Source organism: Lichenostomus cassidix, chromosome 1 (genome assembly GCF_008360975.1).
Source record: "Lichenostomus cassidix isolate B80296 chromosome 1, HeHo_3.0, whole genome shotgun sequence".
NCBI classification, from domain to species: domain Eukaryota; kingdom Metazoa; phylum Chordata; class Aves; order Passeriformes; family Meliphagidae; genus Lichenostomus; species Lichenostomus cassidix.
Window position 1 is genome coordinate 3,363,796 of NC_139479.1, and position 27,221 is coordinate 3,391,016.

A 27,221-nucleotide genomic window follows, 5' to 3' on the forward strand; every position below is an offset into this window, starting at 1 on the left:
GCCTTTTTCTGCAGTGGACTTGTGACAAAAAAAAGACCTTCCAGAGGGCCACTGGTTGTGTCTCAAAGATGTCTCAAAGACTTTCTTCTGGATGATAAAAGGACCTCAGGATGAGCTGCTTAGACTGGTGCAACCAGCTTTTAAAAGTCCAGCTTAAAGTCTGGGAAATCAAGTGCTAAAGGGCTGATCTCGTTCTCTTAGTTAAGGAGATTCAGGATGTTAATAAATGCTACAATCCCAGGAAAGACAGGGAAGAGGATTCAGCTAAGAAGACTAAGATCCTGATAAAAAGCTCTGAAGACATTTATTTTAATGGATATCTGGTTTGTCCAGTAAAAATTCTGCCCCTTGTCAGAGAGACCATATGGGAATGGTCTGACCATCTATAGGGTATTAGCTCTGCTTCTTGCTACAAAACCAAAACCTTCATTCTTGATTGATAATATATTTTATTTTCCTCTATAAGGTCTATTTTCAATTTTTACTGCTCAGCGCACCAGGAATTTCCAGAGGGAATGCAGATCTCAATAAAAGGAGAAAAATTTCCAGAAGAGTGAGGAACCAACTTAAAGGCTGCACAGTCTAGGAAAAGCTGATGGATAACTTTTGTCCTTAATTTTTTAATACCTGTCTCATGGAAAGAGGGAATTACTAGCAAAGAGAAACACAGAGGGCTTAGAGAAGCACAATATTTATAAAGATATTCAGTATAATACTTCTGTGAGACACAAGCACCAATAAATTAGAAGCAGCTCTTACAGCCAAAAAAAAAGAAATCAGAGAGGAAAATTCTCGCTTCCATTAAATCTAAAATTAGGACCCTTCCTTGGGAATCTGTGAAGACTTTTACATCCATTGTTATCATGCCTTTGCAGTGTTTTATCAAATCTAAAGGCTAGGCCTTTGTCCTCAGCATTTTGGGACTATTTCACTGAACAGTTAATATACTTCCAGACAAAAGCAGTGGCTGACAATTTGGCTCCAGTGCCCAAACGTCTGAGGCCAGAGGAAGAAGACCCTAATTTCAACCTGAATTACAGTTATTTTGGCTCATTCAGAGCTGCCAACGTGCTCATCCAGCTGTGAGCAAGAGAGCAGCTGAAAAGAAGTTTTAAAGCTGAATTTTACAGTGCTGGTGTTGACAGTACTTTGCTGTACAGGAGCCCTAGAGATTTCTCACCTCTATAACTTAGGTCAAGGTGGTTTTTTGTGCTTTCATGTGCACAGGCACGTGAGTGTGAGTGAGTAACAAAAAGAGAATAAAAAACAGTGGATGTTTTCCACAGAGGCAAACAAGGAGAATTATTTCATTACCTGGAAAAAAAAAAAAGGACAAAGCAACCCCTCGTCACCTTCTCCCCTTGACTTTCAGCTGCCCTGTGCATCCCTCTTTTCAATATGCTCTTCAAAAAAAAAAAAAAAAAAGTTTCTGTTTCTCTGGAGACCTTTTTTCCCCCTCAGCCAAGGGAAGGGACCATAAATAGTGGTGTTGGAGGCAGCAGTAAATTACAGCCATCCATCTCCTGCACAAAGCCTGTGGCACAGGGCTGGGGGTCACTTCCCCCCACGGTCCCTTCCCACAGCAGCAATGGTACAAGGGGTTCAAAGGACGTGCTTTATATATTTATTTTCCCTTTAAATTGTGTTTCAAGGGAATAGAAACTCCCATTACCTCCTCCATATACCCAAAAGCAGAGGCCAAAATGGCACTGCTGGTAATGTAACCACCAGAAAAGTGAGAAGGAAGTTGTATTTCTTGAGCAAGGTTTGACATATTGTAGATGACAAATGCTGAATATGATAAATGAAGCAGCTGCTTACAGGGGCAATATGAAAATGCTTCTTTGACTTTTTTTTAAAATCAGATTGTCAAATGTTTCTTTTTTAATCAAATCCTTGAAACACACAAACAACAAAAGCTGTGCTTAGATCTAAGCTTTCTACCTAAATTATGAAATTATCTTCATTTGGCCTTAGGAAATCCAGGAGGTTTAAGTGCTGATTTGGTCATTCTGGGTTTGGTTTTTTTGAGGGTTTTAAATTATATTCTGTTATAAAAAGCATAATCAGTTACAAAGGTACACTGTGGGTTTATGCACTGTATAACAACTTTATTAGTCACATACACAGGGGGATTTTATGTTCAAGTCTTATTGCTTTTTTTATGATACATTTTAGAGTTTCTTGTAAGTTGGTAGGAAGCTTTTTAGAACCACTCCTGTTGGGACTTTGCACAGTAAGTTGTTATTGGGTTTTTTTGTTTTTTTTTTTTTTTTTAAACCAGTTAATTTCTTTGGCCCAAAACTTTTTATGAGAATGTGGTCTCTTTGACAAAAGGAGTTTCTGAGAAGGGCTTTTTAGCTCAGCATTCAAAAATCAGGCCAACATGCTCACAAAACCTTCAAAATGCAAATTCTGGCAGAAAAGGAAAAATAAGCTACACAAATTTATGAAAATTCATAAAACTGAGAAAAAAATCAGTCAAGTCCTACTGCAAAATTGCTCAAATTCATGGAGCTAAAATCACTGTAAGGGACATGGATTTCCTGGTGGTCACCTGGGAATACATTCCCAACTTTTTAAGTCTGTGAGGAACTGAAAGAACAGTTTTGACAAATAAATTATAAAACACAAGGTTATGGTGTTATTAAATCAGAGGTGAAAACTTTCTTATTTATCATGAAGCAAAGTTGTCACTAATTTCTAGTCACCTTCTAGTGAGTTTTTTATTTAATTAATTTCCCCATGGATGAATTCTCCTATTTCTTGCTAAAAAGTGATTGCAGGAGTGATGGGCAGGAGAGTCTTGTGTTGAAGATCCACACTGCTTCTCCTCTGCAAATAACTGCCCTAAACAACCCCTTTTGAGTAGCTGTAGCTAAAAAATTATTATATTACCTAAGATTCTGGGGAAAAATATCCTGAGATTTCACCTTGAGAAGTTGTGTTTCTGCTCTCTGTTTTCTGATGGAAAATCTGGCTGTTCTTTGGAATTTAGCATGAAAAATCCCTCGTTGTTGAAGTGCTACACCTTTATCCCATCATGTTTCACTGGGAATTCACAGTGGAAAGATGCTGGGAAATGTTGTGACTTTTTAAACTTTCCTTACCAGTAAGATAAATTGAAGTAATAACAGTATCAGCAGGATGCCAAACTAATAACTGGATGTGAATGTTCTAAAAAGGAAGGTGCTGCCACTGACAAAGCAGCTGCAACTACAAATCCAAACTGGGACAAACCCAGTGGATTCCCATCTTTTCAATCCCTTATGCTAAAAAAGGGTGATAAAAGCAGATTGTTTCTCCAGCCCAATTTATTTTCTTTTCCTTCTTTTCCCTTCAATAAATGGGTTATTGATAACATTGAACAACTTCAGGACATCTTGTGGACAACAGGTTTTTTTTCCCCTCTAGTCCTAGGAAAGAAAATGGGGACCTTTTTCTTTGAACAAATTCAACCAGGCTTCTTTGTTTGAGTTTCCAGATCCAGCAATTGTCAAAAAAATGTTGTTCCATCTCCCTTTTCTAAGGAATTCTGCAACTTGAATTACAGAAACCCAGTTTGAAGAGTAGATACTGAGACTAGTGAATCACAGAATCATTTGGGTTGGAAAAGACCTCCCATAAAATCTCTAATCTACCGGTTGCAGACTTTAAAAATATGTAAAAAATAATATATATATATATAACAGTAAGATATCTCCTCTGGATTGATTTATATGGATTTAAAAAACCCAAACAAACCCTTAATTTAAATGGCAAATTCAAGCGTCCAAAATTTCAATAAACAAAAATAACTGGAACATCCAAGCAGTCTCTGGTGAGAGGTTGTGATCATGTTTGATGACACATTCTTTAATTACACAAACATTGTTTCCACCCAGAAAAGTTCTTTAGTACAGGGAGTACACAGGATTATGAAGTTAGTGAATGATGCTACTTCTATTTTTGCCTTATTTTTGATCATGCACTTGATTAGGAAACAGTAAATGAAATGAAATGAAGTCCTTTGGCTAGTCCTTGCTGAGTGCCACATTGGATACTCTCATTTTACACTTTTTCTGTGGCAAAATTCATGTTTTCTAGAATGTTACTTCCCACCTTCTTTGCCAGATGTTGTGCTCATCGATTTCAAGGTGCTCAAGGGGCTTTGCAGAATTGCTGAACGTCCCTGAGCTGCATCAGAATTGCTGAACATCCCCATTCTGAAACATCCCTGGTTCAGAAGTCTTCCTGAAAATATGCCCTGATTATCTATAAGGTAAATTATTCCTCAGATAATATATGGGGTATGTTTGCCGTCTTTTGAGGTAATTTCATATATTTAAACTCATATTTCACAAAGGTTTTCCAAGGATAACTTGGAAGCTTCTTAAAGTTGTGTAGTTCCTGAAATGTTCCTATATCTATGCTGCGTATTTGACTCAGCATCAACAGAGTGCCCAGAACTGATCTTAAAAAGAGCAGCTCATTAAGAAGATGAACTCTGGTGAACTGTTAAAAAAAATTAAATGTATAAATGCAACCATATCTGCAGCACTAAGGAAAAGCCTTCTAAGCCCTCTGTCAGTTAAATGCATTTTTAATACTGCTGCTAACAAATAATAATCCTTTGATTTTCCATCCAAAAGCTTGCAAAGTTGCTGGCAGCTCCAGTAACTTACAATTCCTATTGCCAGCTCTGTCAGTCTCTCATAAATCTCACTGGTCTCCTACACCTCAATCTCCAGGCTATTCCCTGTCTCAGATTTTACCAGAATAAATTCTGGTAATGTCATGTAGCTTCCCACCAGCTCTCCTGGCTGAGAAGGACCCTGTTGTGGTTTTTAGTTAGATGGTGTTCTTTGCAGGAATGGGACTTTGAGGCAAAAAAGGTGAAAAAAGGGACACTGGGAATTTATTTTGTGTTCTAGGGCTGAGCGAGCTGGGAACTGCAACACTGTAAACCTGAATAATGAGTTTTGGAGGGAGCAGTGCAAGGTTTGGTACTCCAGGTGAAAAAAGAAAGGAATCTGAATCCTTATCTTAATCTTATTGAATCCTCTCAGGAAGGTTAAAACCAGGTCATCTGTCAAGAATTCCCATGTCATTATTACTGGGAAGGCAAGATATAATTCAAAAGCAGCCTCTGAGAGAGTTTTCTTTCTCCTTTGGGATCACCTAGAACCAGAGACTCCAAAATAGCAAACTGTTACTTTAGAGACTTCTAGCTTTAAATTTTCTAAAATATTTGCATGTCAGTTCTCTGGGGCTTGCCTCAGAGAGGCTGATTGTCTCATATGTACTTTTAATGTAAAGTGTGATCAGCATCAGGAGCACAGACTTTTGAAATTGTCATTGACTGATGGAATGGTTTGGGTGGGAAGGGAACTTAAAGCTCATCCAGTGCCACCCCTGCCATGGCAGGGACACCTTCCACTGTCCCAGGCTGCTCCAAGCCCCAATGTCCAGCCTGGCCTTGGACACTGCCAGGGATCCAGGGGCAGCCACAGCTTCTCTGGGAATTCCATCCCAGGGCCTCCCCACCCTGCTAGGGAACAATTCCTAATTCCCAAGATCCCATCTCTCCCTGCCCTCTGGCACTTTGCAGCCATTCCCTGTGTCCTGTCCCTGCAGCCCTTGGCAATTGTCTCTCTCCATGTTTCCTGCAGCTCCTTCAGGCCCTGCAAGGCCACACTGAGGTCACCCCAAAGCTTCTCCTCTCCAGGCTGAACAATCCCAGCTCTGCCAGCCTTTCCTCCCAGCAGAGCTGCTCCATCCCTCTGCTCATCCTGCTGCCTCCTCTGCACTCTCTCCAGCAGCTCCAGCTCCATGCTGTGCTGAGCCCCAGGGCTGGAGCAGCTCTGCAGGTGAGCTCTCACCTGAGCACAGCGACACAGTCTTGATGGAGGAGCAAAGTTTGGGTATCACCCTTTGTCTGCCTGGTTGCTGATGGCTAATTACTAATTACTGCATTACTAATGCAGTGTTATTGTTATCATCAGAGCATCTGAAAACAGAGTCTTGTGGATTACAAAAAGCACAGCTCTGGAAGATGAGGATATCTCTGTAACAAGCAGCCTTTGCAGTCCTGGGGAAAACTGTTCCACCTTTCTGTGCCTGCAGGACCCATGGCTCTGGGCAAGGATTTTGCACAGCTTCCTTCCAGCATGAGAATAATCATGTTTTTCAGTCTGGTGGTGAAAGAAAAATGGGGAAACCAAAAATATAGAGCCCAGTAAATCACCACTTGCAGAAGCCAGAAGGAAAACTGCAGAAGATGCTAGCACTGCCAGAATCCAGAGATAGCAAAAAGGGGAATTCATTTTTTCTTAGTGAATGGCTCTGCTCCAGGACTGTCAGCAGCAAAACCCACAGGCTGGCCAGGGGTTTGAAATTTTTGCTGCATCATGGCAAGGGTGAAACTGAGGTTGTTCCTACTTCTAGAGGTTGAGAGGCCCCATGTTTGAAATTCTGGTCCCACAGAAGTCTTGAGGAACTTTGGCACTGACTTGCCTTGACCAGGATTTCATTTGCTGTTCTAAGAGTTACACTGGCAAGTTTCTTACAGTCTTAATACCCATTCCTCATACAAGCTAAGAGGGAGGTGCTAAAAGAGAACTAAAACTGGAGAATATTAAAAGGATTAATTCCTTTCTGTGTATGTTTGATAAATAAAATAAAAATCTCCCAAGGTGCTTAATGTTGCCTATTACTGTGCATATCCTGAATTCATGACTAATGCACTTTAATTCAGTCACAGGATGTGCTTTAAACAGTTCAGTGCTGCGTTGTGTGCTGCACTTGAGATGTTCAAGATCTTAATTGTTTGTTCTCTTCAGTATCCCTCACCCAAGAGCTAATGAAAAATTCAGCCGTGATGGTATTTTTTATGACACACAGAGCTGTGACACATGATAATTTCACAATCATTTCGAGACACCATGTGGTTTCTTTTGACATTTTGTGACAGGCTGTGTTATCAAGCACAATTGTTTGCACAGGAAACAACTGTAGCACGTGGTCCTTGGGACATTATGTTATCTCCTGATAATGATGTCATTAACATGTGTATACTATAATTAATGACTACGAGAGCGATTCATTTGAGCAAGGCTTATGAATCCATTTCATCTAAAAAGGGAAAGAAAACCTATAATCATTTGGGCTCAGATCCTGAAAGCTACTTACTTGCAACCTGCTGCAGCTACACTGGGTGACCCATTAATTGAGGCATATTAACCAAGAAGCATTTATTTCTCAGTTATATTACAGAAGCTCGGATTAGAATCATTATCATAATGATTGTTCTAATAGAGATCAGGGAGAGAAACAGGAACCTAGCAGTGCTCCAAACCCTTTGTCACCCCAGCTCCTACCAACGGGAGCCAGGAAACAATTACAGTTCATCAGTGTGCACAGGAAAATAATGAAGCTGGAGACGTGGAGAGCAAACCCACTGCAGCTCAGGCTGTCCCCTCCTGCTCCTGCAGCCCCAAGGCAGAAAATAGTCTCCTGAAATCCTTGTCTGCATAGAAAGCAGATTGTTGTAAAGGCAGTTTAGACATGTGGAACATTTTTATGTAAGAATCACAGAGTCACAGAGTGGTTTGGATTGGAAGGGACCTTAAAGATCATCCAATTCCACCCCAGCCATGGCAGGGACACCTTGCACTGTCCCAGGCTGCTCCAAGCCCCAGTGTCCAACCTGGCCTTGGACACTGCCAGGGATCCAGGGGCAGCCACAGCTTCTCTGGGAATTCCATCCCAGGGCCTCCCCACCCTCACAGAAAAAAATTCTTCCCAAAATCAAACCTATTTTTCCCCTGTTCCAGTTTGAAACCATTCCCCCTTCTGTCACTCCAGTTCCTGAGGAATTTTCCCTCTCTGTCTTCCTCTTAGACTTTGCCATCATATTTTTGCCAATATATTTGGAGGTTCAATATCTTGATAAAAGCCCTACCATGGTTTCAGTGTAAAGTCACCACAAACTCAATCCTGCATCTCACTGCTTAGAGCTTCCTAAGCAAAAAAAGAGATATATTCTGACTGGCAAAATTTGCTTTCAAGCCTGATCATCCACTCTTCTCCCTTAAGGCTACACAAATTGCACAGAGATGTTTTTGTGTTATTCGGATTTTCAGAAGGCTGCGTTTGGGCATGCAAAATATTTTCATGGAGATGTTTGCATGCAGGAACAGCCACACAAAAATAGCTGTGGGTGAACGAAATTTCCAACCTGCCACAGATACAGTCCTCAGGAAATCTGCCTGCAATGTGTCTAAAGAAATTAGGATGAGCCTGGATCCCTGGGAAGAGGTTTGAAAATCATCTGTGTGCAGAAAAGCTACCATTGATGAAAGCTGGATCATGCTGGATCCTCCAGAAAGATTAAAAAAGGACAGGAGGGAGCCAGGGAACCAAGAGATGACCAAAGCATGAATTTTGAATGGGGTGCTAAGATGCACAAAGCTCTAGGTTTTTCCAGAACAGAGGTGGTGAGATATTTTCTTTTTTTGAGAGCTGCTGCATTCTGTTGTTTCCTTCTCTCTCCTGTGGACAGCAGTCCAGAGGACCCAGGCACATCCCTCCTGCCCAGGTGTCTCATAACTTTACAAAGTCAATCTCTTTAATTGCTTCTCACCTATGATTTCCATAGAGTGATCACATGGATTATGAGTATAGTGCATAAATAATTATTTTTATGCACCACTAACTTTGCTCTGAGGCTTGAAACACTAAACATGTGTGTACTTAGAAGCCCTTTTTACACTGCAACTCCAGAATAATCATCACTGGATCGACTTCAGTCTGCACTCGACTTTTTCTAGTTAATAAAATAACAATATGTACTTCCATGGCATAAGCTGCAAAATGTTTTGGAAGTCAAGAAATGCACAGTCAGAATTTCAGGAATAGTAAATAAGAGCAATATTCATACCAGCTGATGTAAGAGACATAACAAAGGAGTTAAGACTCAGAAATCATTCTCTTTACCTTAAAAAGATGTTTTAACTGTATTTGTACATGCATATTCCCTACCTGTACTGTTGTATTTTAAAAAAATTATTATTATATTAAAAATAAGCAAAGTGTGATTATTCTTCCTAAACTAAGCTCCCAATTCAGAACCAAATATGCTTTTTCTTCCACGCAAAACAGAAGAATTGGAAAAACTTATTTTGGTCTACAGGAACCTATATGAGTCAAAGTCTACAAATTAGACATGATTTGATTTTTAATTGCATTATTTTTATAACTGTTGATGATAACATCCTCTATAATAACGCCTGAAAAGAAAAAGCTTTCAAAAGGAGAAATAAAACCTCCATACTCCTATTGTAGAACCAATCAAGGATTATCTATTAAGTGTTTCTGTTGCAAGTACATCACTGGCTGAATTTTGGATAAGCAAAAACAACTGAAAAACTTGCAAATATTCAAATCAGGGATATCAGAGCTTACTGTAAATTTAGAACCCTGACTTGATTCCACAGTTGGAGGCAAACATGCTGATAAATTACTATTCCCAGTAGATAAGATTTATACCTTTTAAATGCTAAACAGATTGGCTTAACATTGAATGCTGCACAAAATTTAGCTGGAAAATGTATTTTTCCAGAAAATATTTAATGGAAATATTGTGTCAAGTGATGCTATGAAGTTACTCTCCATGGGGAAGGGGTTGAATTATAAATTTGATTTAAAGCAAACAGGCAATTTTTCCCTCCAGATCATTATTTCCATAATGACAACTCCATCTGTCTAGGGATCCAGTGGTACTTGGGGGAAAAAAATCCACTTTTTTATGGGGGAGACACAAAAAGAGCACAGATTCCCCCGAATCACACCAGCTGGATGGTTTGTAACATTTGATATAGTCTGAATTCTGGGTATGAAAGCAATTCCTGCTCGTGTGAGAGTGCAACTCCTCCAGGTCACTCACATTTCAGCATGTTTGAAATGCTCCCCTGGCTTAGTTGGCATCACTCTGCATGAGAAACAGGCTAATGCACTGTTAAGCTGAGCTGCCTTGGTATAAGCAAGCTGGAAATATTTGACAGATCCCTTAGAAGTACTCAACTCCTGTGCATTCCAAGCTAAAATATCCCTGGATGGCCCCAGATTTAATCCTTGGTATTTCCAAACTCTTACTTTTCACAGGTTCAGTTTGCTCAAACTCAAGAGTTGAAGCAAAATTTGCTTCAGGTTTATGTTTTGGGTTTCATCTGTCCATTCCCTTGCCCCCTGCTTTTGGAATTAATTGTAGCTAAACCACAAAAAGTCAACTCTTGCTCTAGAAAATATGTCCATGTGAGAGATTTACAGTAATACAGATGTGCAATGTGACCATTGGAATATGCTGGAATAATCAGCAAAAGCAGAAATAATCTTGAATATGGACAAGATCTAAGGAACTTCCTGGGAAATGCAGAAGACAGAATGTGGATATTTATACAAAAAAAGCACTTTTGTACCATCTCAAGAGCTTCCTGGGTATCAGCAAAACCATGGCAATCTACAAGCCTTCCCCACAGCAAATGGGAGGAAATCCAACCTCTTTAATTGCCAGGTAATTACTCTGCCTCTCCCCCATGATCAGCAGCCCTTGGGACACCCAGCTCAGCTCAGCTGTGCTCTCTGTGTTGCACATTTGAGCCCCTTGTTCACAAGACAGGCTGATTTATTCTGCTCCTGGGCCTTGCCAGGTGAAGGAAGTAGATAACAAGGTGTAAAAGCAGATCAGAGCCAAGGAAAAGCCATCCTAGCCCAGCTAAATAGTGCTTGTGCCAGTTTTCTCCTTCTGGCCAGGTTGTTCTCTCCTTTCTCAGATTTTCAGAAGGTTTTCATATTCCTTTTTCTCAGAAGGAATACCTCTTCAAGCATTTTTGGGAGGTCTTCCACGCTGGAAGTTTTAAGAGCCCAAAGGGAGAGTTAACACCTCTGTGCAATGTTTTATTTTCATTAAATATGGAAACAAAACTCACAAGTCTTCATTCCCATCTGTCTCTCCACTGGTGAGTTCCCTGAAATACATCTGGGAACAGCCATGGATGCCACAGGGAGTGAGCAAAACTCCTGAGGGCACCCAGGGATTACTGTGCTCTCCTGTAATTCTCTTCCTCACTGTTTAGGTGCATTCCCATTTTCCCTAAAAGCCAGGCACTTCATTTAGCTCTTATTTAAATCTCAGATCTGGGCATTTAGCAAATGGTAATTGGATTTTCCACAACAATATGCAACCACTTACGGAAAGTCTGTTCTTCCTTATTTCAGCTCGGCAAGTCACCACTTAAAAATCTGATAGCAGGAGATTTTCCTTGCTCCAAGAGTGGGTTTATGGCTGTAAGTGCATGGCAAGGAGCCAGCTTGTACCAGTTGTAAATGCAACATTTAGGTTGCATTGCAAAGCAAGACAAAAATACAGCAGAGTGCTGCTTTCTTCCAGAGCACTTACAGTAATAGGCACTTATTTTAAAAGCCAGTTCTGAGATAAGACCACAGAAGGGAGATCCTGCTGCCCTATTGTGTATGTACATGTGGGCAATTACCCAAATCAATGGCTAGTAATTAAAAGCCAGGAAAAATAATCATCTAACAGATGCTCTTCCCACTGCTCTGATGATTTGCAGCAAAATGGGCTTATGCAAGAGCTCTTTTTTCTGTCTCTGCCTGATTTTGTGACCACAAGTTTATACCATCTGACTTTCAGAAATGACATTTGATCCTTCAAATCTTCTGCCCTTTGCAAGGCAAGGAATGGAAGTCAGAGCAGGATTGTTTCTCAGGTATTTATCTATCAACATGACAAGTCTATTAGTAGAAAAACGTTCTCGTTAGGTCACTGATGACGTGATTTAGGAGATTTATTTTAACTAATACCAGAAAAGTTCAGGATGGGGAAAGAGAACTGAGAGAACTTGCAGGGCTGACTAAAAGCCAGGCTACTGACATCAGCTGTTGCTTTACTGTTCATTCCCAAAGGATTAAAACATTTGCTGCAGGACTTTTTCTTAAAAGTTTAAGTCAGATTTTAGGAGAACAACGAAAGCAAAATCCCCAAACCCAAATCAAATCTAAGCAACGTATTTTTAATTTTCTAAATAGCTTTGCTAAGCATCCTTCAGCATGTCAGTGGTTATACGAAAGGCAACTTGAACAAACACTACTGTAAGCCAGGGTTCTGCTTTAAGAATGAAGAAATGGCTTTGGGAACACAATATTTAAGATGCATTTCTTTGGTTAATGTAACTTCAGGGATTAAATTTCACCGAATCACCCGCAGAACCGAAGCCATTGGATGATTTTGTGTTTCTAGGATGTCAGTGGCCACACATTTCTGCACATGGACACACAGATTTGGGGACTGAGGCTTTTAACTTACATATATCAAACAGAGCAAGAGATCCTTTACAGCCTAGTAGTGTTTTTTTGCAAAATGAAGTATAGGAAATTTCACCAGAAGTTTCATTTGTAAAAGCAGGGAGTTTAAATGCTGCTGCCAATCCCTGGGCTGCTCCCACAGTCATCTGAGAGCACATCAGCTTATACAAGGGAATTTTAAAGGAAAAAAACCTCTTTCAAGGGTCAAGAATGGTGGTTGGAGCTATAATATTTATCCCCTCCCTGAAGGATCATTTCTCCTTTCTGAATTTGGTCCTGTGCTCACCTACACTCACACAATCACACCACATTGCTTCCCCAGGGGCAGGAATTTGTCCAGGTAGAAGCTAAGCACTGAATAATTGATGATAGAGAAGGTAAAATTATTGTCCCAAAGATCCAGAACTGCCTGGACAACGCAATTCCTACAAGATCAAATATTCCAACTCAGAATTGGAAAAGAAAACAAAAATTGAATGTAAGACTAATCATTCTGTGGCCTGATGGAGACAGTTAAAAAAAAATGGATGGGGTTAGATTAATCATAAGTAATTAGGCCAACAGTAAGAGCTCATTCTTTCATTATCTCCTGGTTTGACAGACCAAATCGATTCATTCCTTAGCCCTGCAGGATTCTAATAAGATTTATCTAAAAATGGAGCCATGCTTCTTCAGTTATCTATACTGTGAAGGCACTCAGAAATCAATTGCTGTGGCCATAAGTGGACACTTCCCTTCTTTTTTTTCTCAAGAAAGAGAAAAGCAACATATTAAGATTTGTTCAAGCATCTCATACCCAATGAATATTTGAATGCACAGTGTGGACTGGAGCTCCCATGCTGATCCATGGGCAAATCCTAATGGTTAGGGAGGGTTATGGGGTGAAGGAAACTTGCTTCCCACAAAGCAAACAGATTGCTGAAAGGAAATCTGCATTTGCAAATCCTTCCTTCTGATTATTCTTGTTGTGCACAGCGGGAAGAAGTGTAGGAAGCTCTGCCTTAAATTGCCCTGCCTGCAGCATCTTCAGCCTGTGGCAGCTCTTCTCCCTGCCTTGCATTTCTGTTCCTTTTGTGAACCCCCCAGACACAAATTTAATTTTTGTTTATGTTGATTGTCACAGACTATATTCACTGTGTTCATACTGAGCACCACTGCAGGATTTTCACAAAGTGATGTGAGCAAAACCACCACACGATTTTTGAAAAAGTGTTTTGAAGATGAAAAGAAAGTATTGCCAAAAAAAAAAAAAAAAAAGACTCTTTATGTTTGAAGGCAAAATTGCTTTCATTAAAAAAAAAAAGCTTAAAATTGCTCTGATGAAAGCAGTTGTAAAAGATCATCTTTGGCTAATAGTGACGTGATATTATATTTTTAAAGAAATATGCTCTTATCCAAAGCATTAAATATTTGCATATAAACTACCTTTTTTACAGTTTTCTTTTGTTGCAGGAGAATTATACAGAAGAATGTATGTAACTGATTTGGCATCTGTGTCACTTGATATTAAGATGTTTACATATTTCTTAAGATGTTGTGAAGTAAATTTCATTATTTTTATTATAACTCAGTTTAGGTTTTCTTACTTCAAAGCAAAGCTAAAGATAAGCAATATTAATAAATAAATAAGCAAAATGGAAAATCATAAAGAATAATAATGCAGGTCCTGTGACAACATTCAATAACAACAACAAAAAAAAGAGTGATAACCTTTTTAAATGTCGGGGTTTTAATGAAAAAGACTTTGATTAGGTCATTCAAAGTGCAGAAGAAGCTGATATATGAGAAAAAAGTATAATTTGAGACTCTGCCCTCTATTTTGGCTGTTCAGAGAGCATTCTGCAAGTCCTAAACTCATATAAAATTATAATGGGGAGTTCTGAGGCTTTGTCCTGCTGGAACATGGTTACTTTCTACATGAGATGTACTTCAAAGCTGGCATGACTGACAAAGACAAAAAGAGAATAGGGGAAAGGAAAAGGAAAAAGGAAAGGGAAAAGCACAGTACTGTAAGAGCTACCTTAGCTGAAGTGGAGATAGTCATGTGTACTCTCTATTCCCAGTAAATTAATTTACATCCCACTATTGCTTTACAATGCTCTCTTGATTTAAGTTTATTTAATCTTTGCTAGCAAGACACAGAACCAACTTCTGATGACACTGCAAATATAAAAATAAGCTGCAATAGATCCTGCATTCACTTCCTCCCCCAGAAGCCAATATTAAACCCATCAAACACACTGCAAACAACTCCCACAAATGAAACTAATGTGTTCACAGCAGCATTTGTATTTTAAAATGTTACTCAGAAAAATTATTAGGTTAAATAGCATGAAAATCCAGGCAAAGGTAAAGACCTAAGCATTAAATGCCCTTGAAGGTAAATAAGAAAAAAAAGAAGGTAAATAAAGAAAAATCAAGACTGTGTATCTATATTTATGATCCATTTGAAATCAATTTTATTCTGGATAAACCTGGAAACATCACTACTGGATTGTGGGCTTGGTCAGTGTTTAGTCATTACTTCTGTACCATGAGGATTAAAGGAAAAAATAAATAACTTGTGAGAACACTGTCCTAACAGTGTCCAGAGAGGCTGTGGAGTCTCCTCCCTGGGGATATTCCAGAGCCATCTGGACACAATCCTTTGCCCTGTGCTCTGGGATGGCCCTGCTGAAGCAGGGAGGTGGCACCAGCTGCCAACTCTGGTCCCTTCCAGCCTGAACCATCTTGGGATTTAGTGATTGTGTGCACTGATTTCTCTGCCCACCTCATAGATATCCCACAACCTCTAAATGTCATTATTGTGCTCTTCACACCTTGTGTTTCTTCAGCATCCTCCCGAGGGGCAGTGAAGGGGCAGTGCTGATCTCTTCACCCTTGTGAACAGGACAGGACTTGAGGAAAAACCTGGAGCTGAGTCAGGGTGGGGTTCAGGCTGGAGAGTAGGGAAGGTTGTTCCCCCAGAGGGTGCTGGCACTGCCCAGGCTCCCCAGGGAATGGGGACATTCCCAAATCTGCCAGAGCTCCAGGAGCCTTTGGACAGCACTGCCAGGGATCACAGGCTGGGATTGTTGAGGTGTCCTGGGCAGGGACAGGACTTGGACTGAATGATCCTTGTGGGTCCCTCCCAGTTTAGGACATATTGTGGTCCTAAACAACCAGTAAGAATAATTTCCAGAATATTTCCTCCTGGCTAAGAACATTCCAGGATTCCAGTTTATTACATTCGAGCACTGTAGGGTTTGAAGCATCGAGCCAAATACAATACACCGAAATTTGTACTTTCTCAATGATGGTTATTATGGATGGATTATCTGTCTAGCTGGTATCAATCCCTGCCACACCACCATCTCAGCTGGGGGAGCAGAGCAGACATGATTTTTAAGTCTTGCTTTAGCAGTGCTCAGAGACAGAGGAGCTGCAGACTGTGATGGGAAATTATTTCTGGGGCACAGAGTTTTCTGACCACAGATGGCCAAACCTGGACACAGAGTTCATTGCAATCTGAGAGCCATGTAACACCTCTGAATAAAATGGTAATTTAACAGGACACAAGAAATATTAATATTGAGAAAGGAGAACATACTAAAATATCTGTGATTTTTATAATACTGATCTGTTCAAGAAAGAGAGAAAATAAAACAGCAGCTTCTGAATCCTGTCCCTTAGGAGGTTTTCTAATAAAATGTGAAGATGTAAAGGCGTTTGAAAGACTAAATCAGCATAACTTTGTTAAACTGGTTATTTTTCAGGAAAGCCTCAATATTCTGTATCTACTGCGAAAATTTCCATAGAAGGAAAACTTCTGAAAATAAACCTCTCCCATGCTTCCTCTTGAATGTTGCCATTTGGGCATCAAAAATCTGAGAGAGACAGCTCTTGAGGGAAAAAAAAAGGCCATAAATATGACACTGTTGAAACAAATGGAAAAGATAGAGCAGAGTCTGTGTGTACTTTGTGGGAGAAAAATCTGCTTCACCTTTCTTCTGGAAACATTGCTGTGCAACCAGCCTTGAAGAAAAGAAAAAGGACTGCTATATTCTTACTCAAAAAAACATATCTTAAAAAAAAAAAAAAAAAGAGAGAGGGAGAGGGTTTCTTACCTTTCCTCTTCTCACTAAATGAGAGCATTGCAAAGATTTGCATACAAACCCACTTGAGTATTTGTGCTGCAGCACATCTGGCAATTATCTTACAAGAGAATTGCCACGGGCTTGGCATTACCGAGAGGAGCAGCGAGCATTTGAACGTTCGGGAGAAAAGGGATATTCCAGCTTCCTACCAGCTACCTTGAACATACTTCATGTTTAATTTCCCTCTGTTGCCAGAGGCGCTGTGTTGTTATGACAGCTGATCTGCCATGGAATAGCTGTAAAGGAAAATCAACAAAGGATCGCTCCAGCGATTCTCGGCGCAATTTATCGGCGCTCGTGTCTGGCGGCTGCTGCCGCCTGTCGAGGTAATGACACATGATGGGTGATTAAAGTGCAAGGCCCTAAATCAAAGCTGTGCCAGCGGTTTGAAGAGGCAGAAAACAGCATTTAAGACCCCTGTTCCTTTCTCATAGTGGGAGGACCTCATTAGGAAGAAAATGGGCTGTTTTGCTAGCAAGAGGGAGCGCTTGCATCCGCGGAGATCGCTTGTGTTTCCAAGATTCACTCGCAGCATCTTTTAGATAGTGCATTTCATGAAAATAAACAATTAGAATGGTAGAATCAGGGAGCAGTTTGGGTTGGAATGGACCTTAAAGATCAGCGAGCTCCAACCCGTAGATCTCTTCTGTTTCCAAGATTCACTCACAGTGTCATTTAGACTCTGAGTTTCATGAAAATAAATAATTAGAATCATAGAATCAAGGAACAGTTTGGGTTGGAATGGACCTTAAAGACCATCGAGTTCCAACCCCTAGATCTCTTGCGTTTCCAAGATTCACTCACCACATCTTTTAGACGTTGCGTTTCATGAAAAGAAACCATTAGAACTGTAGAATCAGGGAACAGTTGGGATGGAATGGACCCTAAAGATCATCGAGTTCCAATCCCCCTGCCATGGGCAAGGACACAAATTAAAACACGGAGAGCATTACAATTCATCACCACTGACTCAGAGTTTGTTCACATCCTCATATTTAACACAGCTTTTGCCTTTGTTGGCCAAGAAACAGGTGGTAAAAGAGAGAGCTGCCTGTCATGAGGGCAAAGGTGGGCAAGGGCAGCTCACCAGCTCAGCAGAAAGCACTGTTTGGGACACAGGAGCAGTTTCAATAAAAAATATTATTTTTTGTATTCTTTGCCCTTACCCCACTCTTTCATTCTCAGGACACGTGCAAGCCATCCAGCTGAAGATTTTTATCAATTTTGGCCAAATTTGTCCATTTCTCAAAATGGACAGTTACCTGAGATAACTGCAAAATAAGTGTGAAGAATTCAGTAAAGGAAAAAGGTTTTTTTTAAGATGGCAGAATGTCAGAAGAAGAAAAAAATGTCAGAAGTAAATGAGAGCACACAAAAAGAGAAGGGGACTTTTGTCTTGTTTTGTTTTTCCACAGAAAACAGTATTTACAGACCATGGGACTGTGAGAAAAATGGAGCAAAGAAAGATGAAGAAATATCAAAATAACTGGGCTCAGGTGAATTTGACATAGCATTATTGCTGTTCTTCTTAGAAGTGTTTTTTGGAGGTATTAGAGACAGTGATTTTAAGCTTTCTTTACCACATATCATGGATAATCTATCTTTGCAAATGTGGAACAGGCAACACCACCCTTACTGACACCTTGTGGGATACATGCATTTTAATGAGAAATTGGCTTTTCATACACAAGGAAAAGTAGCAATCGGGCAGATCTCAACATTCCTGTGCTCTCAGCGAGGAGTTATTTTCCCAAAGACTAAAATGAGCATTTAGAGACACCCTGGTGAGCAGAGCACAGTGAGTTCTCCATCACAGCTTGCTGGCTTTGCTGCTGGTGTCACAGCAGAGCAAACCCATTTGCCTGGTCACATGGAAATTGTCCCTTTATCCTGCCTGGATAAAGCTTCACAGGCAGAGATTTCCATCCATCTCAATAAACAAATCCTGCAGTGCTTCAGCCATATGGTGGAACAACTGTTAGCTTGCAGTGGAGAAAACAGCTCCACAACATTCCATCTCCATCCATAAGCGTCTTCTGGATCTATTTGTATTTGTAACTACTGTTATATTTTATTTCATTTGCACTAGCAGCCAGTTATGTGATTGAGGTCTCTTTGCTCCATGAGTTGGCTGAAGATGGTGAGGAACAAATCTTGCCTGGAGGAGATTGTGGTCAACATGGACAAGCAGCACTCTGAGAGAGGCAGGGACAACAGAAAATATGATGTGGTGCAGGAACAGGACATCATTTTATACTGTGACCAAGATCCCTTTCCCAACCAGCCTCTTCTCCTGCTATTCCATCAGCTCTTGTCATAGGCAACAATTTTTAAACTTGTCTTTTTTTTTTTTTTTAAAAAAGTCTAAGTGGTGAAATTTGGCATTAAAAGAATTAGCTGGGATTAGCGTGTTCCTGCTGGAAGGAGCTGTGGATCTGACTGACAGCTTTAGGTTTATGTATTAAACACATATAATGCATTGGCTAAGAAGCATATTTGAGGGGAAAGTGAATGAAGCAATTCTATTTTCTTGGCAGACAGGATTTGTTGGAAATGTTTTGATGCTCAGATTAAAACTTGTCAGGCTCCACACTGTCACGAAAAGAAGTGACAGATTTAAGAAGGGGCAGGGCTAACGTGGTTGCCTCCAGCAGATTATTTACACAGGAACACGCATGCCTTAATGCAAGCTTGCTTTTCAGGAGGTAATTTTTCCAGGAGACCATTCTATCGTGTTATATATAGCCCCTAAAGTGGAATTAGGAAGTGTGACATTTATTCAGATGAAGGCAGGCAGGCAGTCCGTTTTAAGCAGTCATCTCTTCCCCTGTGACTCCCAGGCAACCTTTAAATAATTTTAGTTCTTCCCTTCATGTTAAAGGCTCATTATCCTTTATAGAAATTCTTCAGAAGTCTTCTCATCCCAAGCACCAGGAGTCATTTCTCAAGACAGCACTAGATTCCTTGTTCCAGATCTCTCATAACTTTCTAATATTGTGTGTCGTAGTGAATACGGAATTTGGGAGCTACTTAAACTTCAATCACAAGACGAGAAAAATTCACTGATCATGATTTTTATATCCATTTCTTGAAAAGAAAGGGAGAAGGATAATAGCTGCTAAATGAAAGTTTTCTGCCCTGTGGTTCCTGATTCACCATTGATGCCAGCAGCTTGCTCTTTTCACATTTCTGATGGTATTCCTGATGCCTCTTTCTTTTCCTTTCTTTTCTTTTTTCTTTTCTTTTTTCTTTTCTTTTTTCTTTTCTTTTTTCTTTTCTTTTTTTTCTTCTCTTTTTTCTTTTCTTTTTTTTTCTTTTCTTTTCCTCTTTCTTTGCACTCCCTTCTCATACAATCTCCCTTCAACCAAGAATTTGGAACAGCTTCTCTGACATGAAGGTGTCACTCAACAAACACTGGGGCACTAAATAAATGTATATTTGGAATTATTACAACTTTCCCCTTAGCACTAAAAGTCTTGTTAAGCAAGCCAGGTTGTTTTACTGCTTGATAAGGGTTTTCACTAAAAAAAAAAAATCTGTCAATTTTAGAGGTAGCAAGCCATGAAAATATATAAAGTCAATTTTCATCCTGTCCACTCCTGGACCACTGAAACAAAAATTTTCGTACTCTCTTTTTACAACAAACGTCAACATCTTTCAAATGATGACACCGGAAATTCTGGAGGAGTAAACCATCTCATTTAAGAGATTTTTTAACAAGATCTGTGAAATTTAAAACTTTATCCAGTAGTGTTACTAGCAGAGTAGGTAAAAACTTCTACCAGCCATGGAGGAGGAGAATCACTTGTGCATGAGAGGTTGTTTATTTTTTAATTTCAGAGATGCTATCAGGGGTTAGCACCTGCCTACATGAGGTATCTGTGGCACAAGGAACAGGTAGGAAGTGAAGGAACTGGCTGTAAAGGTGATGCCTGAACAGGGTTTACCTAAAACAGAGGCTAGACAAAGTTAGGAGAATGAAAAGCAGATAAATTTATTGAAGGCCTTCAGTTGCATTCAGGGCAGACAAAGCCTAGTCAAGAGGCTACACCCAAAATGGATGGCGAATAACTAGTTTTTCATATTTTATAAGTTCTCTCCATTAACATATTGAGCCTCAATCCTCCAGTTACACCTTCAGGTGATGATGTCAATTACCCCAAGCTTGCTCCCCCAGTTCACTGTTGTTTATATATTTTGGGCTTCTGAGGCAGCAAAGTGTCCTTGGATTTTCCAACTGAGAGGAATTGTTTTGTCTAAAATGCTGGGAACAGCAGGTTTAGCACCCTGTATGGAGTCCAGACTTGCACACTAAAAGTACAGATACACAAAGAATATAGAAGCTAAAAACCTTAAGGCATCAAAGGGATGCTGCCATGTTTTTCTTTCTGAGGCCAGTCCAGTTTCATGATCAGTGACTAAATCCATCTAAGCCACTCTGCTTTTTTTATCAGACGATTTGAGCTTCTGCTCATGGATAACCCAGATATAGACTGAAGGAAGGTGAGAAGGCAATTTGTCACAAGGAAGCCAAAAAAACTCCATATTGATCTGTATGTTTTGGGAGGCTATTTCTTAGCTACCAACTCTGTCACGCAGAAACAACTGTGTGGTTCAGGTCTCACCTTCTGCCTCAGCCTAAAAAAGGCATTTTGGGTGATCTTGTGGAAAAGGATCAACTAATGGAGAATACTGTGAGTTTCATGAAGGAAGGCCAAGGTTTTTATGGTTTTTATTTAGAGGAGGACTGAACCTGAGGACCAGGTTTGAGGAACAGGTTTGTGGGGAGAATAAGGGATCCAGAATAACCACACAGATAAAGAAAACAGTGAACGACAAGAGAAATTAAAGGCAGAGCCAGACCCTCACTTTGGAGTCAATCCAGGGCTAAAAATTATGTTCCACAAGTTTGCCACCAGAACAGGGGATCAGCCATACCTGGAGCCCACCATGGCCCACTTTCCCAGGGCATCTTGTCTTTAATGTGATGTAAACTGAATCTCTGTCCCTTCCATGCCCACACCAACACCTCCCAGTGCTCTCTGGAGCAGGACTGGTGTCAGTGTGGGTGTGTGAGGGGCACAGGCTGCTCCCTGCTATCTCAGAGCCAGAGGGGTTTTCATTAGATTCAAACAGCAGCTGGCTCCCCAGGGAAGCTGCTGCTCTCATTTGATAAGGGATGCTCTTTTATCACACATGAAACTGCATGCAGTGATCAGACAGGCAGCGTGCATGGCTGGCAGGCTCTTGGGGAAATATTACAGCAAGGGAAGGTTGGCCCAAAAATGGCCAGTTCTGCAAACCACAGAGGATGGGACTTCTACCAATCCACAGGAAAAGTGTGCAATTAATACGTTTGCTGGAGAGGTCCTCATGGTGTTTTTCAGAAGGTGAAGTCACTATGGTAAATTAGAGTGGAGAGAACATCCCAAGGTCTTGCAAATCTTTGAAACACTTAAAATAACTTAGTTATTCTCAACAACAAACAACACCCCCTAAACCTAAACATTAAGGATCTAAAGTGCACTCTCCAATAGAGAATAAATTTGATTTTTCTTCCTTTCTGGTAAAAAAAAATCTTTTTACTTTCAAGGGCAAAACTTTTTCAAGCTAATTGGCATCCCAGAACTTCAAAGCATTCTGTCAATCTTCAAAAATCCTACAAACATGAAAGTACATAGTGTTGTGACCTCCTTCAACACTGGTCTGACAGGTCATCCAGGAACATTCAGGATGCTGATGTGTCAATAGTCTCTTTTTTTCTCCAGTGAGAAATAATATTATCTCTACACATTTTTTCCCCATAATATTACCTCTATTTTCTAAACTATGTTGATGTTTCAAGGAATTGTAGCTAACTTGCTCTTGAAAACTGGATTGTTTTTGTCTCTTGTGAAAGTACAGATAGATCAAGGTTGTGTAAGCACTCCAGATGGAACAGAATTAGGTATTTTTTTCTGAAAGTTACCTGGCTAAACCAAAATTACTACTGTTGCTGTATCTGTAAAATCTTAGAGTATGTTGCAGTATCTTGTGGTATCTACCTACAGTAATTATGCCTATAGTTCCATCTATGATATATTGAGAATTGATTGTCTTTTTAATCTGTATTTTCTTCAGCTTCTGAGATTTATGACAGTTGCTGTGGGTATTTCTCCTTTGTTACTGTTTTTCACTCCTGACCAACAAATTTTCATGTTTTCCCTTCATGACTCAGCTGTAGCTCTCAGAGACAATCCATTTTTTTAAAATGGGATGCCTCTCCTTTTCATCTCTAATTTCCCTTTTCTTCCTCTACTAAACAAGGGTTTTTATTAACCACACCAGGTGCTACCACACAGAGCTGAAAGCCAAAATCAGATTAAACTAAACCAACCCAACCTCTCCCCTCCCAACCCGCTTCCCTCCAAACTGAGGATGCAGTACAGCCTTTTTTCCCTCCATGGCAATATCTGGATCACAGAGAAGCGTTTCAGTTCTTACTTTTAACAGTGAGGTACATGGACTTGCTGACGTCTGCTCCCACATCATTGCTGACCTTGCAGAGGTAGTATCCACTGTCTTCTTCCAGCACGTGTTTGATCAGCAAGGAGCCGTTGGTGAGCAGCTGGATGCGACCGTTCAGCGCGATCGGCTGGAACTGGGGAACCCCGGCACCTGAGGCAGGAAAAAAGGCGAAAAAAACCTCCATTATTTTTAATTTTAATAAGGCACAAGGTGTAGCTTCCTGCTCCTGGAGGCTCGATGCAGTTAGAATTTCTCCTGACATCATCAGAACAAACAGAATGGTTCTGTTGCCGAAAAGGAATTCATCGCGTGAAGAGAAGGAAGGATTTTGGAATGCAGCAGCAGCAATAATTTGCTCATGTTAAAGGGGCAAAAGGAGCACAAAGGCAAAGAACCAGGAAGGGGGAGAGAGGAAATGAAGATTTTTCAGCCCGTTCATGGGTGAAAAGGCACATTTGTTGTACATTTAGAGGCTGATGAATTATTGACAATTACAGCTGAACAGTCATACCAGTATGCATCCCTAATGCATGCAGAAAATGAATTTCTTATGACTGAGAGGGATGTCTGTTGCAGTAAACATGGCATGCTCAGGGGACCTCTAGGACCTTGTTTATGAAACCCTGGATAACGTGGAAAACCACATCAGCGACTGTTTCTCTTGTTTCCTGCTACAGCTGATGGACTGCTGACATAAAAAACTCTGTTCTGCCATGTTTGCAGCTAAAAAAACCCCCATAAAACCACGAAATAAAACAAAGAAACAGAAAAAATATCTCAGAGCACTAATCAGACGTGTTTGGCAGTATTGTAAAAATGGAAGGTCCATAAAAACAGGAATGAAATAAGATTTTTGTATCAAGTTTGGTTTTAAGGGAGAACTTGCTTTTCCTGGGAAATAAGACACTGGGTGATTTAGGGGACAGGAAACAGGTTCCTGCTGTACTGTCACTACAATTTCAGGTTCCTCCAGCATTAAGGATTCTTTAAATGTACATTAAGATACATTTCTTGTAACAAAGGGGTTTACAACCTACTTTGGCAGAAGGAAATGCGATTTTTCAGGAAAGTCACATGGTGCTCTTCTTCAACGGAATTCTCTTACACCACTTTCTGTACACAAAGTTAATATCTGTCACTGTTAATTAATATGAGCAGTTGGCTGAGTCAACCCAAGAGGAAATATGATGAATAAATATTATGGGGAATTATTTAGTATAACATAGAGAGCAAGAATATCCTATGAATGTGACATCTAGAGTATTAAAGAAGACCAGATGTGCATATCAAAAATCCTTCTATTCCTAGAAGAGTTTGCTTTGGGATCTTACACCTACATTGAAGGCCTGGTGACCAATACTATGAACTTAAAAATGTTAAAATTATAATTTTTTCATTAAAATTCAGTTTTCATTATTGATTTTTCAACTATTTTAGTCACATGCATGTCCCACTTTTCCCTTTGTCAATTTTTCTTTCTTTAATAAGCCATTTTCTCTGTCTTTCAGTTGGAAGGCACATTATGGTTCACTAACTGTAGATGCCTGCCATTGATTGCCCACTCAGTTCTTGTATTTCTTCATATGAAAATTTGTGGGAAGAATTTGATGTTCTCAGAAAGAAAAGAGCTGATACTCCTGAGGACAGCTGCTGAAAAAACTGGGAAGAATTTTGCATAGCAGTTTGCAGATGTTTCTTACTCTTCACACACATTTTTACTGCTATTACAGCCCAAAGCCCTCCCTAAGTAGGGAGAGAATCTTATCCCAAACATCTGCATGGATGAGTCTGAAAGGGGACTTTCCCAACTCTTCTGTGATTCTATCATTTCAAGATGGATCTTTATCTCCTCACAGTTAATTACAACTCATCTATCTTGTCTTGGCACCCTCCTTCAGCACACAAACAGAACAAACCAGAATTACCTATTTGTGCCCTATATTCAGAATTAAAAACCGCTGAGATGAAGGGAATTTGGAACTCTGTGCCCTTCTTGCAACAAACCATGATTTATCAATAGGAGCAAAAATTGTCATTAACGTGAGCTTTTCTCTCACCCTTTTTTCTTCAAATACATTTTGGACTTAGATACTAAGAACACCAAAAATGACATGGAGCATTACATAAAGATTTCATCTCAACAGCACCTCATTTTGTTTTTTAAACAGTTAATTAGTTTAGATTGGGTTCAGGGTTTGCAGAATGTGGTTTTTTTGCTAAAACCTACCAGAAGACAACTGTCCAGAAGACGCAATTTATCAGGCAGCACTTTTTAATTAAAAAGCAGTCAATTTCCTATGGTTACTGAGGGTCAAGTGGGGCCACTTTTAATGCTCTGTTACACGAGAAGAAAATGTTAAAGCATTATGTAAAGCGCATACTGAATTACTGCTTATGTTAATGCTACCTGACCTTCCTTCTTTGCTGAAAAGATATGATTGGCCATGTTATCATGAATTTTGAAGGGGGGAAAAAGAAATCAGCCAAATGCTGCTGGTGAACCTTGTTCTGAGGTTGTTTCAATTAAATCTGTGTCTCAGCCATCCCTTTCATCCCACAGTCTCACAGGGACAGCCAGGATGTCTCCAGGGCAAAGCAAAAGTCCATCCAGCTCAGCCTTGTGAGGAACAGTGGCCAGAACTTGGTGCTTGGGGAGTGTGGCAGGATGTCCTCCCCCTCCCCTCTCTCCTGCTTCATGGCGGAACACAGATAACTCCAGTGGGGTTAGAAGACCAGTTATCTCGTGGTGCCTGAAGGTCTGAGATCTCTAACCTTGAATTCATATTTTAGTATAAAGAGAGGATGTGAAAAAAGAAACAAAGAAATGAATAGTGTCCAAAAGGCACACTTTTACAACCATAAAATATCACAAAAATATCCCAGAGATAGAGGTTTCCTACACACACTCTGAAGATGTGCAAGGAGCTTCTCCCCAGAGTCTGGACACAGACTCTGTGGTTACATTCCTGGGAACTGAGTGAAAGGATTCTGAGGTATGCTTCACCACCAATTGGCTGGTAAAATACATTTGGTTCCTAAGTTAAATTATCTCTTGCTAGCTGTTAATAAGTACCTTTCCATAATTGCAGTTTTAGCTATCCGTAGTTTTGCAATTATGCTATTCCTGTGTAAGCATGTAGTTTGTCCTAAGTTTTTATGTCTGTCATTTTCTGTATCTAATAAATGGTAATTTATATAATATTAAACTAATTGGCCAATTATCAAAGAACCTTGAGAACGAGACTAAGTTTTGGGGTGCTGACCACCCTAATAAAAGTTACTGCCTGTTGCTAGAAGCCTGAGCAACCAGCAGAAACTCATAAAACTCCTGTCTCCCATGCATAACAGGGAGATGATTTACGAGCTATAAAACGTGGCTCATACATCCCTTATTGCACTGTGCCCCTCTCTGGCCATTTGAAGATCCAACCAGGAGCTTACAGCGGAGAGGGATGTTATTAAGGCAGAGTTAGTCTGTCCCCAGTGATCACCACGGGAATCTTACCTTTGGAGTACTTCCAGACGATGGTAGGAACAGGATAACCTTCTGCAGAGCAGTTGAGGATGACAGCTTTTCCATAGATCCCATCCTGGTCGCTGGGCTGGACCACAAACCTGGGGGGCACTGTGGGAAGGGAGAAAGAGAGCCATGGGAATTTATTTGTGCAATTTGTTGGGCATCTCAAAATGGCAGAGCAGTCACATACAGAGTTATACAATTCCGTAATGAAAAGCAAAAATTAAAGGCAGATTTTTGCTGATCCAGTAACACACTAAGGTTGGTTTTAGCAGATAATTCACTTTCTGTGCACAGTCTCAATGTATTTCTTGCCAGGCATGACAAAAACACTGGTCTTTACAGGATACAAAAATAAGTTTATAAGATCTCTCCATGGCGGAGGTTAAAAATGGAGTAAGAGATAAATCATGCTGTTGTGGCCAGAAAATAAATGCTTTCTACCAAAGGTAGATATGTCAGATGTCTAAGAACAATTGAATTTTTCTTTTTGTTTTTTACAACAGTGAATAGGCAAGCTTTAGAAAACTTAATTAAATTATTTAGTACAAATAATCTTACCAGATAATGCTTTTAATAGCAATCAAATCACTTCCTATTAAAATGAGAGAACCATAATTTCTGATGGGACTTTTCTTTCCAAACAGCCAGAGAGAAGTTCAACACAATTTGCTTGTATTAAGTTGACAAGAAGAAGT

The 27,221-nt window shown here is 40.0% G+C and overlaps 1 protein-coding gene across 1 annotated transcript in view; it reads right to left on the minus strand.

Annotated features, from left to right (window-relative positions):
• Positions 1 to 27,221, minus strand: part of DSCAM (DS cell adhesion molecule) — a 414,994-nt gene that overhangs the window by 108,553 nt on the left and 279,220 nt on the right. Inside the window, exons 10-11 of the mRNA XM_085040271.1 lie at positions 26,512 to 26,631; positions 22,983 to 23,156 (exon numbers count right to left, since the gene is read on the minus strand). Coding sequence (XP_084896397.1) covers positions 22,983 to 23,156; positions 26,512 to 26,631 — 294 coding nt within the window. The remainder of the gene's footprint in view (positions 1 to 22,982; positions 23,157 to 26,511; positions 26,632 to 27,221) is intronic.